Raw genomic sequence first — 14,506 nt, 5'->3', positions numbered from 1 at the left:
TATAAAAGGGATGTTAAGAACTATGTTGCCTCTTGCCCGACCTGTGCCTGAAGCAAGACTTCCCGATCTTCTCTTCTGGGGTTACTTTAGCCACTCCCAGTTCCATCTCGACCTTCTATAGATTTTTTTAGTGGACCTACCTCCTTCTAATGACATGACCACTATATAAGTGGTTGTAGATGGTCTCACTAAGATGGCCCATTTCATCCCAGCAAGAGGAGTACCCACAGCTGATCAGACTGCTAAACTGATGATTCGAGAAATATTCAGATTACATGGAATACCTGATTATGTAGTTTAGTCTGACAGAGCGGTGCAATTTACCTCAAAATTTTGGAAAAGCTTTTGTTCAGCTCTTGGCAGCACTATCAGACGAGAGGACCAATCAAACTTTGGAACAGTACCTGTGGTGTTTTGTCAGTTATCTCCAAGATGATTGAGTGGACTATTTCCCAACAGCAGAATTTGCCTAAAACAACTAAACACAGTTCCACTTCTCAGAGCCCTTTTTTTTTAACACAGGTCAACATCCGGTTTTTATCCCTAACCTGCTTCTCCCAATACCCACTGTAACCTGCAGATTAACAGCCTTACGTGATGCACAGGAGAAATTAATTAAGATTTTGAAAGAAGCTCAGAAAAGGTACAAGAAGAGTACCGATAGACTCCGCAGAGCAGCTCCTACCTTCCTAAAAGGTGACAAAGTCTGGCTATCTACCCTCCATTTAAAGACACATGTTCCATCATCCAAGCTGGGACAAAAGTTTGTGGGGTCTTTTCAAATTACAGCTCAGATTAATCCAGTAACATTCCGCTTAAAACTCCCAAGCAGTATGAAGATTCACCCTGTCTTCCAATCATTTTATGAAAATCCCATCCCTGGAAGAGTTCTGCCACCCCTTCCACCGGTTGATGTTCAGGGTGAAGAATAATTTGTTGTTGAGAGTATCCTTGATTCCAGAGTTTAAAGAAAAAACTACAATATTTAGTTCAATGGAAAGGATATGGTCCAGGGAAAAATTCTTGGGAACCTAATAAAAATGTGCACGCCGCCCAGGCTGGCAAGAGAATTCCACCACAGGTTTCCTCAGACGTCCGGAGGCCGTCCTGGAAAGTGGGGGGGGGGGGGTACTGTCAGGATCTTAATCCAGGAATGGTGTCTGGTTGTAGCTCTGTCTACTGCACCACCTGAGGGTTTGCCTTTTGCACTCTTTTGGATTCCTTGGATAAAGATACCTTGATACCTAGTATCTAGCTGAACCTTGAACTCCAGGCCCCTCCCGTGAACTTCCTATTTAAGCCATGTCTCTGCACTTCCTGCTGCCAGATTATTGTGCTTTACCAATATCTTGCTCTTCCTGCTACTGTTACATTGCGCTATCCAAACTGCTACCTGTGTACCGACCCTTGGCTGCTGTTTAAATGAATACTCTTCCTTGCACTCCAACTCCAACCTTCAACATTGGCTACCAACTTCGGCTTGTGCTTTGACTATGTTTGTTGTTTTCTACTTACCTACTATAGATCCAGGACTGCTTCCGGCTGTGTCTGCTTGCTGTTTCAGCCTATGGACTGATCGCTACACAAGGCTGCCAGTACCAAGTTCACTTGAGTTTTTTTCCGTGCCAAGGTCACTCCAGAACTTATAAATGGCCAAGACTACATCTGTGCCATGCCCACCAAGACTTTGCTATTAACTCTGCTATGCTGACCTGAACCCCCCGTTTGTGCCAACCAATTTGAGAAATCCCCCTGCACTGATCTAGTACAATCTGGAATTGTAGCCCTATGAATGCCCATGCTGAAGTGAGCTCCGATCTTGCCTAGAATCTAGTGTGTCCTAATAATAGAGACGTCCTAGGCTGGGTTTTGAGGGGTCCTTAGTGGATCTTCTGTGCACCTAAAGAAATCGATCAGATTCAAGGTTTATCAGAGATCTTCACACTCTTCTGTGAATCTTTAGATGATTTGGTTTTAACCACTTAGGCTCTGTTACTCATTTATTGGGCTCCAGTCACTGGCTGCTGACTTTGGTGGACTGTAATTGTTTCAGTTCTTAGCAGCAGAGGTAGAGGTGCAATCCATCTTTAGCCATGGAGTAACTCTAATATTTAGTAATTTGTGGAGGCTGTTTTCCTGGACTATTTATATCTACCATTTGGTGAGGGACAGTTCTGTAGGTGGTTGGGGGCTTCCCTCCGGGGGGGGGGGGCATAAAAAGGGGCAGCAAAGTTCATCCTCTACTATTTGTAGCTTACTATAGCATGTTTTGTTCCAGGACAGGGAGGTGCAGGTATTACCCAACTTCACCTGCTGGTCGCCATCATGGCCAACCCCTTTCCAGTCTGTTCATCATCCTCAAACCAACGAGGTGAAATGGCTGGCCATGCAAAGAGCATGGTACAGGGGCAAGTGGATGGGGTGAATGAAGGGTTACTGGTATGATAACAGATTACTCTGATGAACCCCTCAGCCATGGGGCGCCATCATCCCAAAAGTAGAATGAAGGAAATGTTCACACTACTGTACCTGGAAAGTGATCACCCATGAAGGGACCACTGGATGAACCCAACTTATCATTGTATCTTTTCTAAAGAGTGGCCCCCATGTGTCCTGCCTAATATGATTAACACCACCCGATGGTTCCAAACATTTCTTGTCCTTCAATAAATTTATTAGTAGAAACTGAACTGATTAGCCTGGTCTCTGGAAAGGCCACCAAATATTCAGAGGTGGACATGTGACAACATTTAGCATTTATATACACAGAAAACATAGAAATTACACCCAACATACAGGAGACGTTCAATAATACCATGAAAACATCTGTATTTTAACAAATCATAAATTGTATCTTTGTCATTAGCCATCCTTAGGATTGGGCTATTTACCCATCTTCCTCAGCCAATGGCAGACACCTCCAGATCCAATGATAGCACCTAATGATGTCTTTAGGAGTCCTCCATAGAAATTACCACTGGAGAGGAGAAGAAGCTGTGGAACACTGTGGAAGGTCAATCACCATATAGTCTTGTATGGATGAGAAGTCCTTGTTCTGTTGAGTAGCCATCTACACTTTTACCCCTGAAGAGAAGAAGATGTGGGACACCATGGAAAGGTCCATCACCATAGTCTTGTTTTGGTGAGAAGTCCATGCTCTACAATCTACACCTCTACTGCGTAAAAGGTACCTTCTATAAAAAATCCACTGAAAGAGATGTAGAACATTGTGGAAGATCCATTACCATAGTCATTTAAGAATGAAAAGTCCATGTGCAGTTTGTCCAAATGCAGTTTACATTTATCTTCAGCACTGGACCCCCATACAAAAGTCATGGAATGAAGTATCTTAGCTGGGAATATTATACACAATAGGAGCTGATTTACTATAGTGTGAGGTAACAAAAGTGTGAGGATTTATAAAGCAAGAGAATATCCCTGGGGCCCATATCGCCCCTCTCTATCATATAATTGTGTACAATATCTTATGAAAATGGAGGCTCTCATGTGGAGGTACACAACTAGTCATGTGGAGGTATATAACCAGTCTTGCAGAGATATACAACTAGTCACACGGAGGTAAAAAACCAGTCATGTGGAGGTTTACAACCGGTCATGTGGAGGTATACAACCGGTCATGTGGAGGTATACTTCCTACCATGTTTATATGCCTTTTTTATGCACAAGCATTTTAAAGCTTGCCATTAAAACAATAAAAAAAAACTTAAGCGCAGATGATGCGTTTTACTGAAGCTTTTATAAGAGGTGTACTTTTAACCCTTTTAGGGAGTGAGTACAGGGGTACATAAAACCCCTTACATATTCCCTGAAAGGGTTAAAATATGTGTAAAAAATAAGAAGAGGCTTTACTGTTCAAAAAAATAAAATAATTGATGTGTGTGTTTTGTGTAACTTTTAAACTTTTTTTAACAGGTTATCTCACAATGAAAGCATGATTCCCACAGCTGCATTCATAACATGAGCACAACTGTGGGACTCCTGACAGAGTGGGATCGCCAGGCACTGTAGGGCAAATGAGGACAAGGCTCCTCATTCAACTCTACTGCTGATTGGCTAAAAAAAGGGAAACCTTGATGACACTTTAGCCGTCATCAGGGTTTCCCTTTTTTACAGCCAATCACGGAGCGTGGCTCTGCTATGCTGACAACTTTGCTTTCTTGATTGCTCACGTAGCCCTAGCAGAGCTGTGATTTGTGTTCTGTATCCAAGATATTCCAAGAGATTCCAAGCAATTCTGCTGATTGCTCCGCTCCGTGATTGGCTGAGGAAAGGTGAATGGGGAGCCTTGTCCTTACTTGCCCTCTAGTGCCCGGGGATCTCTCACTGTCAGGAGTAGTATGGCCGTGCTTATGTCATGAATGCAGCCATAGGAATCATCATAGGAATTTTCATTGTGGATAAACTGTAAAAAAAAAAAAGTTTAAAAAAGTTATGTCTGACATCACTTCCTGCTTTCCATAGAGACTTCCTGTCTGTACCTGACATCCCTTCCTATCTTCCATAGAGATTTCTTGTATCACTATAGTGCAGATCACCACCAAGCATAGCTCAGATGAACTGCAACCGGAAGTATCATCAAAACATGGGAAAATTCATGTTTACTATCAAATATAAAAGCTTATAGGGTACTTTAGACCCCTATATCAATGGTGCCCAACCTTTTGGAGCTCGCGGACCACTATTCACATGGACTCCGGGCCGTGCCTGCACGGGGAGCCGTGTGTCACTCAAAGGGGAAGAAATTTCACCTTGGAATGGCGTCATGATGCCAGAACCAGCCCACTCGGCCATCACAGGTCTGAACCTGTCTAGAAACTCAACCGGCCCCCTGCCCTGAGCTCTGCGGCTCTGGCCAGAGCTGCGGTTCACTGTCAGACAGTTGGGGACCGGTGCCTTATATAACCCAACATTAGGGCTGATTTCTACTGAAGACTCCTCCTCTCCTAACGGAAGGAAATCTCTCTGTCACCTCACACAATATTATAAGACGCTACGATGACAAGTTCAGATTTCTTCTAGATATCTTTATTGATTTTATTATAATGGTTGTCTTTGAAAGTGACATTTCTGAGTTTAGGTTTACTTTAAGCTGCGGATAAGGAAGGGATTCTTCACTGTAAGGTGTGTAAAAACGTGTAATCAGCTCCTTTAGGAAGGAGTTTCAGCAAGTTCTATAGATTGCTTTAACAAAAAGCTGGATGATTTCTAGAAGCACAGAATATAACTGGGGATTAAGGAATTAAATTAAAAATAACAGAGATTGCTGATCCAGGGAACATCTGATTGCCTTATGGGATCGAGAAGGAATCTTTTTCCTCAATTAGAGTAAATTGTACAAAGGGTTTTTTTTGCCTTCCTCTGGATCAGCTATGAGCATAGGGTTTTAGATCTGGGATGTTAATATCCCTAGTGGTGGAACTTGGTAAACTTTTATGTAGTTTTTAAACCTGACTATGTAACTATGACTAGGAGGAGCATGCTCTTCACACACCCACCAGGGGGAGGGGACTATTACCACCCTACTATTGGCCAATATCAGAGAAGAATTTATGATGGCTGACCTGTGCTGATCTGTGTAGGAGTATCCTCCTTTATGGATGTCCTCATCATTCCAGCCTCCTCCGTATATTGCTGATCATTCCTCACAGACGTCTCTTCTTCTTCTACTTTAACCTCATCTTTTATATCTATCAGATCTTCACCCTAAACCAGAAGAATAGAAATATGGAACATCATATGGTTGGACCTAACATAAAAGAATATTGTAGGGGCCACGCATCATGTTCATACATTAGATTGTTCAACCTGATGATGGTGAGGGATCTCCTGAGTGCTTCAGTGACTCCTTGTTGGTGACCCTGTATGGCTTCTGCCAGTTTCTGACTACACTTGGCCTGACTTCCGGCCTGGTCATGGATCACACATTGGCGGCCATCCTTGTACCGTGCTCCGCTATCCATAGTCATCTCCCATCTGCATAGATGCGTCAGAGAACTTCATCCTGGTACAACCACCCGTCCATCAACCCTTGTTGGATGGTTTAGTGAGTATCTGCTGGGTGTGCTTGGACTCGGCACCTCCATCAAACATTGTCACCAAATACAGAGAACCCAAAGTCTGTCTCTGAGGTCCAGCATCCTGATTCTTGCTTATACTCCAGCAAATGGAGTATGTCTCTGAAGTCATTCCTCAAGTCTGCCTCTGAGGTTTCAAACCATGAGTCTTCTTATAAAGTCCAACATCAGGAGCCGTCCTCTTAGGTCCCATATCAAGTGCCATCCTCTAAGGTACAAAATCAACAGAATCCTCTAACCCCCAACACCTGGAGTCTTCCTCTGAAGTCAAATATTCTAAATATATCTCTGAGGTCCAACCCCCCTTAATCTTCTTCTGAAGTCCAACACCAAGAACTCGACTGTAAAGTCCAACACCTGGAATCTTCCTCCAAAGTCCAACATAAATATGCCTCTGAGGTCCAATATTCTAATTGTTCTTCTAGGGTCCAACACCCTGAATCTTCTTCTAAAGTCCAGGATCAGGAGTCCGCCTCTGAGGTCCAACACCTGAGTCTCCTGCTGAAATCCAAAGTATTATTCTGAAATACAACACCTCAACTTTTACTGTCCAGCAGCTTGCATGCTCCTCTATATGCCAACACCCCGACTCTACATGTAACAATCAATCTCTCTGAGGTCTGGCACCCTGAATATGAATTTAAAGCCCAGAAGCCTGAGCCCAGGGTCCCTGTGTTTTGTTTTGAGGGAAGTCTCTCCTAAACTTAAAATTTAAAAGTGTTTACCAGACTTACCCAAGGCTTTGTCAGTACCACTTGAGATTTTTTTCCGTGCCAAGGTCACTACAGAACTTGTGATTGCCACACATGGCCAAGACTACGTCTGTGCCATGCCCACCAAGACTTTGCTAGTAACTCTCTTACCCAACACTCTGCCATTCTGACCTGAACCCCCTGTTTGTGCCAACCATTTTGAGAAATTCTCCTGCACTGATCTAGTACAATCTGGAATTGAGCACCCATGCGGAAGTGAGTTCTGATCTTGCCTAGAAACTAGTGTGTCTTAATAATGGAGACGTCCTAGGCTGGGTTTTGAGGGGTTCTAAGTGGATCTTTTGTGCACCTAAGGAAATCCCTCAAATCCACGATTTTTCAGAGATCCTCACACTCTTCTGTGAATCTTTAGGTGATTTTGTTTTAACCATTTAGGCTCTGTTACTGATTTGTTGGGCTCCACTCATTGGCTGGCGGCTTACCTCCAAGGGGGGCCATAAAATGGGGCAGCAATGTTCATCTACTTCTACTATTTGTAGCTTACTATAGCATGTTTGTTCCGGGACTGAGAGGTTCAGGTATTACCTAACTTCACCTGCTGGTCACCTTCATGGCCAACCCCTTTCCAGTCTGTTCATCATCCCCAGATGAACGAGGTGAAATGGCTGGCCATGCAAAAAGCATATGTAGCACATATCAAACAAAAAAGGGTTTATTTAAGCGGTGAATAACATAAAATAAAGAATCCAAAAAACTAGAATGGGGCTTAGAACGTTGTGAAAGATCCATTACCATAGTCATGAGAAGTCCATGTACTAATGTGTGAATGGAACCTTCGATATCTAATACACTGAAGTATTATGATGTAGAACTTTGTAGAACCTCTAGTATGTGAAAGGATCATTTAATTTAATGTGTTTGTGATGGTGACTGTTACCATCCAGCTTTGGTGGAGTTGGTTGAGATAATAGTAAGAATTATTTATTTGTTGTAGTAAATTTGGATGTAATGTCGTGTTGATTCTATAATGCTGATGTAATGTAACAAGAACAATATATCTTTTTGGGGCACCACTTGGCATCTGTTCAGAAATTTGACCTAAATCGTCCTCACTCGGAGCTAGTAGTCGGACCTTCTTATCGTGCCATTGGGTCTCCACACATGTGTGCATTGCTTTGCTCTATCTCTTAATCTTTTACTTTATAACTTCTATTCTAAATAAACCCTCTAAATCATCCCACCATGGACAGAGGTATTGTTTTTCCTTATCAGTGAAAGGAACCTTCAATGTAAAATCAGCTGAAGGAGATGTAGAACCTTGTAGAAGGTCCATCAACATTGTCTTGTATGGATGAGAGGTCTATGTTCTACCATCTACCATCTCCACCTCAACTGTGTAAAGGAATCTTCGATATATAATCCACTGAAGATGTAGGACTTTGTGGGAGGCCCATCACCAGGCTTGCATGGATGAGAGGTCAATATTATGTTTTGCCCCCCCCCCTCCCCCCAGTGTGGAGGAGCCATCTATATTTATACCCCTGAAGAGGAGAAGCTGTAGAACCTTGTACATGATCCATCACCATAGTCTTGTATGAGAGGTCTTTGTTCTGCTCGTCTTGACCTGCCGTATATAGAGAGACTTCTATGATTGTCAGAAACAACCCCCAGGGGTCCACTTTTATCTCCCGAAATTGACCCCCATACAAAAGTCGTGGAATGTAATATCTTAGCAGGGAATATTATACATAATAGGAGCTGATTTAGTATAGTGTGAGGTAACAGGAGTGTGAGGATTTATAAAGCAAGAGAATATCCCTGGGGCCCATATTACCCTTCTCTGCCTGAAAATGGAGGCTCTCATGTAAAGGTATACAACGAGTCATGTGGAGGTATACAACCAGTCATGTGGAGGTATGCAGCCAGTCACGTGGAGGTAGACAACTAGTCATGTGGAGGTATACAACCAGTCACATGGAGGTATACAACCAGTCATGTGGAGGAATACAGCCAGTCATGTGGAGGTATACAACCAGTCATGTGGAGGTATACAACCAGTCATGTGGAGGTATACAACCAGTCATGTGGAGGTATACAACCAGTCATGTGGAGGCATACAGCCAGTCATGTGGAGGTATACAACCGGTCATGTGGAGGTATACAACCAGTCACATGGAGGTATGCAGTACAATCAGTCACATTTATCTGAATAATTTATCTGAACCTCCAGGGTTGCACTGGTTCAGCTGTCTCCTCTAAAACCTGTACAGCATTGTTTGAAATGTAAGTAAATGTACTTTGATTATCAATAGTGTTTAGCTTGCTTTTCTTTTGTATATACAAGTAAATAAAGTATATAAGTAATACACTTTCTGATAATGCTTTACATTCATATTTAGATATATCTTTAATCCCAATGGTCCCTAAGGGACGAAACACGTAGACACCTTGAGATTCTATGTGTTAAACATCTTATGACATCCTGATTTATTGTTTGGATATAAGCAGAGCGTTTGATGGCTACAGCCATACCTTATGTCACTATTAACTAAAGAGGGCTTCGGATCAAATTTTTGCAAATGAGTATCCTCCTTATATGATTCTCCTAAGGCTTTTTACAGTATATGGCCTATCATTCAGAGCGCTTCTCTATAGGCAGGGGCACTAGGTAGGGTTGGGCACTGTCGCCATTGCTTTTTGCATTGGCGGTAGAGCCCCTGGCTTTAGCGACCTGAAATCATTTGGATATTCAGGGTATAGAGGTGAATGGTGAGCAACATAAGCTCTGTCTTTTTCCTGATGACATTGTCCTTAGTTTGACGAATCCCATGGTATCTTTGCCTAATTTGATGAAGGTGCTGTAAAATTTTGTCCCCCAATGTGTGGTGTCAGCCATACAGTCACCACAGTTATTTGAGAATCTGAAAAAGCCCCACCAGAACGACTACCCCCCTGCAAAACCTGAAGGGCGACTATATGTTCCCCTCCATCTTCCCCTGAAGGTTATCCAACAGTTACATGATTCCAAGACTGCTGGCCACCCAGGAATTCGGAAATCCCTAGAATAATTAAAAAGACACGTTTGGTGGCCTCACATGTCAGCGGATGTCAAATCCTACGTTTATGCATGCCCAGTTTGTGCCGAGTAAGTCTTCCCGCAACGCTCCCTCCGGCACTCTGCTTCCTCTGCCCATTTCTGCTGCTCCATGGACCCACATATCCATGGACTTCATCACGGACCTTCTTGGGTCCTTCTGGGTGATCTTAGTAGAGGTAGATCGCTTCAGACTACTGCATGTTTTCTGGGAATGCTCAAAATTACAATTATATTGGAGTTCGGTAGCTAATATTATCTTGAAGTTTACAGAAGTGGATATAAGGGCATATCTTCATGTTTCGGACATGTCCCACAGGTGCTATAGTAACTCTCTCCTGAGACACCTTGTTAATGCCGATAAGGCCTATATCCCAGCCTTATGGAAGAATTCTGCCCCTCCGATGGTAGTACATTGGTTGCAAAGGGTTGCTGATATATATCACATGGAGGATATGATAACCACTGACGCTAAGAAAGCAGAAAAATTCGCACAGACCTGATACCACTGGATCCACTTTATCACTACTGAGGAATATTGCCGTTTGTTACGACCACCCCCTAGACAGCTGAGTATTCTGGGATGGACGCCTAATTGCATTCCGCCATTGTTTCAGAGATGTGATTGATTCTATAGCTGGTCAATGCCAACTCCAAACCCCCATCTCTCCCCCCCCCCTTCCTTCTTCCCTTTTTCTCTTTCTCTTTCTTTATTCTTAACTCCTTTTATTTAATTAGTCATGTGACCTCACCTAGAAAATATCAGCAGGTAGATGATCTCCAGGGTGAGGTTTAGTATCTTCTCAGTCATGTGACTTGGCTCCTCCTCCATCCCTGTTATTGTGGTCATGTGACCTATGCCGGTTCCTCTGTAGATGGATAGTGGAGGATTACCTGGACTGTTCTGGCATTGGTTTTTATATAGGAGAGGACAACACAGAGATGTTTGTTTGTTCCCTAATTTATGAAACACGACAATCAGTTATATAATGTGATAAATATTTTATAACTCACCCCAAGATTACTTAAATGACTTTGCCCCCTGCACCCCATAAATAATGTAGATCTCACATGTGTGCTGCCAAGCAATGTCTTCTCTCAGCTTAACCCCAGCTCAGCTCTCACCCAGACCTTCCTATTTATGTCTGACATCACTTCCTGCTTTCCATAGAGACTTCCTGTCTGTACCTGACATCCCTTCCTATCTTCCATAGAGATTTCCTGTATCAGTATAGTGCAGATCACCACCAAGTGTAGCTCGGATGAACTGCAACCCGAATATCGTCTTGTGTGAATATTTGTTTGCTATCAGATATAAAAGCTTATGGGGTACCTGAGACCTTTATATCAATGGTGCCCAACCTTTTGGAGCTCCCGGACCACTATTCTCACAGACTCCGGACCGTGCATGCGCGGGGAGCCGTGTGTCACTCAAAGGGGAAGAAACTTCACCTGGAAATGATGTCATGATGCCGGAACCAGCTCACTACGCCATCACAGGTCTGAGCCTGTCTAAAAACTCAGTCCGCCCTGAGCTCCGCGGCTCTGGCTTTCTCCTGACCCTGCTGGGGGGGTGCACGGACCAGACCCATGGTCCACCAGCCAGAATGTTGGGGACCGGTGCCTTATATAACCCAACATAAACGCTGATTCCTACTGAAGACTCCTCCTCTCCTCACGGAAGGAAATCTATCTGTCACCTCACACAATAATATAAGACGCCATGATGACAACTTCAGATTTGTTCTAGATATCTTTATTGATTTTATTATACATTGTTCATCCACACCCTTTGTATTTTACTGCTCTGCAGAATCCTCACCTTCTTTAAAATCTGAGCAAAACTTTCCCAATCTCAGGACTGTAATACGGCATCATCTGGGTGGGAATTCACATCAAGGTCCGATATGTGTAGGAAATGTTCCTCAGGGCAGGATCGCAAATGTTCTTGGTGTGAGATCTTGTAATGGTGTCTGGTAAGAAAATATTTTCATGTATTACATTTCCCACACTCAGGACATAGAAATGGTTTTCCCTGTGTGAGATCTCTGATGAATACCAAGATCTCCTTTTTGTGCAAAACATTTTCCACACTCAGGACAGGAATATGGTTTCTCTCCTGTGTGAGATCTCTGATGTCTGATAAGGAGATGATTTTGTGTAAAAGATTTTCCACACTCCGGACATGGAAATGGTTTCTCCCCTGTGTGAGATCTCAGATGTATAACAAGTTCTTTTTTTCGAACATAACTTTTCCCACACTCAGGACATGGAAATGGTTTCTCCCCTGTGTGAGTTCTCTGATGTAGAACAAGATCTGGTTTTCGTGCAAAACATTTCCCACACTCAGGACATAGATATGGTTTCTCTCCTGTGTGAGTTCTCTGATGTATAACAAGTTCTTTTTTTTGTACATAACTTTTCCCGCACTCAGGACATGAAAATGGTTTCTCCCCTGTGTGATATTTCTGATGTAAAACAAGATCTGCTTTTTGTGTAAAACATTTTCCACACTCAAGACAGGAATATGGTTTCTCCCCTGTGTGGTATCTCTGATGTGTGATAAGGTGATGTTTTTCTGTAAAACATTTTCCACACTCAGAGCAAGAAAATGGCTTCCCAGTGCTGTGAAATCTCTGATGTACAACTAGTCGGAATTTTCTTAAAAAACTTTTACCACATTCAGGGCAGGAAAATGGTTTCTCCCCTGTGTGAGTCCTCTGATGTAAAACGAGTTGTGATTTATTGACAAAACTTTTCCCACACTCAGAACAGGAGTACGGCTTCTCCCCTGTGTGAGATTTTTGATGCATGATAAGACTTGATTTGCGTGTATAACTTTTCCCACACTCAAGACATGAGTATTTCTCCCCACCATGACAGATTTGATGTACAGAAAGACTATACTTTTCTGAAAAACATTTCCCACACTCGGGGCAGCAATATGGCTTCTCACCAGTGTGAGTCCTCTGATGAGAAATGAGTTGTGATTTGTGGACAAAACTTTTCCTGCACTCAGAACACAAAAATGGCTTCTCGCCTGTGTGAGACTTCTGATGTACAACAAGATTTTTTTTTTGTGTAAAACATTTTCCACACTCAGGACATGGAAATGGTTTCTCCCCTGTGTGGGATCTCTGATGTATAACAAATTCATCTTTTCGTACATAACTTTTCCCGCACTCAGGACATGAAAATAGTTTCTCCCCTGTGTGAAATCTCTGATGCATAACAAGATCTGGTTTCCGTGCAAAACATTTTCTGCACTCAGGACAGGAATATGGTTTCTCCCCTGTGTGATATCTCTGATGTATGATAAGCTGATGATTTTGTTTAAAACATTTTCCACACTCAGAGCAAGAAAATGGCTTCTCCCCTAAGTGAGTCCTCTGATGTGTAATGAGATGTGATTTATTGACAAAACTTTTCCCACACTCGGGACAGGCATACAGCTTCTCTGCCGTGTGGGATTTTTGATGCATGGTAAGATTTGATTTGTGTGCATACATTTTCCCACACTCAAGACACGAGTATTTCTTACCAGTATGAGAGATTTGATGTACAAAAAGAGTAGACTTTAATGAAAAACATTTCCTACACACAGGGCAGGAATACGGCTTCTCACCAGTGTGAGTCCTCTGATGAGAAATGAGTTGTGATTTACTGACAAAACTTTTCCCGCACTCAGAACACAAAAATGGCTTCTCCCCTGTGTGAGATCTCTGATGTATAACAAGTTGATGTTTTTCTACGTAACTTTTCCCGCACTCAGAACATGGAAATGGTTTCTCCCCTGTGTGAGATCTCTGATGTTTTACAAGATCTCCTTTTTGTGCAAAACATTTTCCACACTCAGGACAGGAATATGGTTTCTCCCCTGTGTGAGATCTCTGGTGTATAACAAAATCTGTTTTTCGTGCAAAACATTTTCCACACTCAGGACAGGAATATGGTTTCTCCCCTGTGTGAGATCTCTGATGTACTACTAGTTGGGATTTTAATGAAAAAGTTTTACCACATTCAGGACAAGAATATGGTTTCTCACCTGTGTGAGTCCTCTGATGTACACAGAGATATGATTTATTGACAAAACTCTTCCCACACTCGGAACAGGAATACGGCTTTTCCCCTGTATGAGATCTCTGATGAGAAATGAGTTGTGTATTACGGACAAAACTTTTACCACATTCAGGGCAGGAAAATGGTTTTTCCCCCGTGTGACTCTTCTCATGTAAACTGAGATGTGATTTACTGACGAAACTTTTCCCACATTCGGGACAGGAATACGGCTTCTCTCCTGTGTGACATCTCTGATGTATAATGAGTTGTGATTTACAGACAAAACTTTTCCCACAATCAGAACATAAATAAGGCTTCTCTCCCTTGTGAAATTTTTGATGCATGATAAGATTTGATTTGCGTGTATAACTTTTCCCGCACTCAAGACACGAGTATGTCTTCCCACTAGGATGAGAGATTTGATGTACAGAAAGACTAGACTTTTCTGAAAAACATTTCCCACACTCAGAACAAGACTGAAGCTCTTCACCGGTGTGTGTTCTTTGATGTACAGAAAGATGAAGAAAAGATTCTCCGCACTCAGG

The 14,506-nt window shown here is 42.6% G+C and overlaps 3 protein-coding genes across 3 annotated transcripts in view; all 3 read right to left on the bottom strand.

The window, feature by feature from the left end:
- Positions 1-5,799, bottom strand: part of LOC140339145 (uncharacterized) — a 37,816-nt gene extending 32,017 nt beyond the window's left edge. The window contains 1 exon segment of the mRNA XM_072423728.1: positions 5,583-5,799. Coding sequence (XP_072279829.1) covers positions 5,583-5,631 — 49 coding nt within the window. The 5' untranslated portion in view covers positions 5,632-5,799.
- LOC140338964 (uncharacterized) overlaps positions 1-14,506 on the bottom strand; it is a gene marked incomplete in the record, with an annotated part of 329,302 nt that overhangs the window by 255,195 nt on the left and 59,601 nt on the right.
- The window catches only part of LOC140339146 (uncharacterized), a gene marked incomplete at its 5' end in the record, with an annotated part of 10,419 nt that continues 7,555 nt past the window's right edge, over positions 11,643-14,506 (bottom strand). The window contains 2 exon segments of the mRNA XM_072423729.1: positions 11,643-11,935; positions 11,937-14,212. Of these exon segments, the coding sequence (XP_072279830.1) occupies positions 11,893-11,935; positions 11,937-14,212 (2,319 nt within the window).

Source organism: Pyxicephalus adspersus, chromosome 10 (genome assembly GCF_032062135.1).
Source record: "Pyxicephalus adspersus chromosome 10, UCB_Pads_2.0, whole genome shotgun sequence".
In the NCBI taxonomy this organism is placed as follows: Eukaryota; Metazoa; Chordata; class Amphibia; order Anura; family Pyxicephalidae; genus Pyxicephalus; species Pyxicephalus adspersus.
The sequence above is the reverse complement of the archived record's forward strand: the minus strand, read 5'-3'. Positions and strand labels throughout refer to the sequence as shown.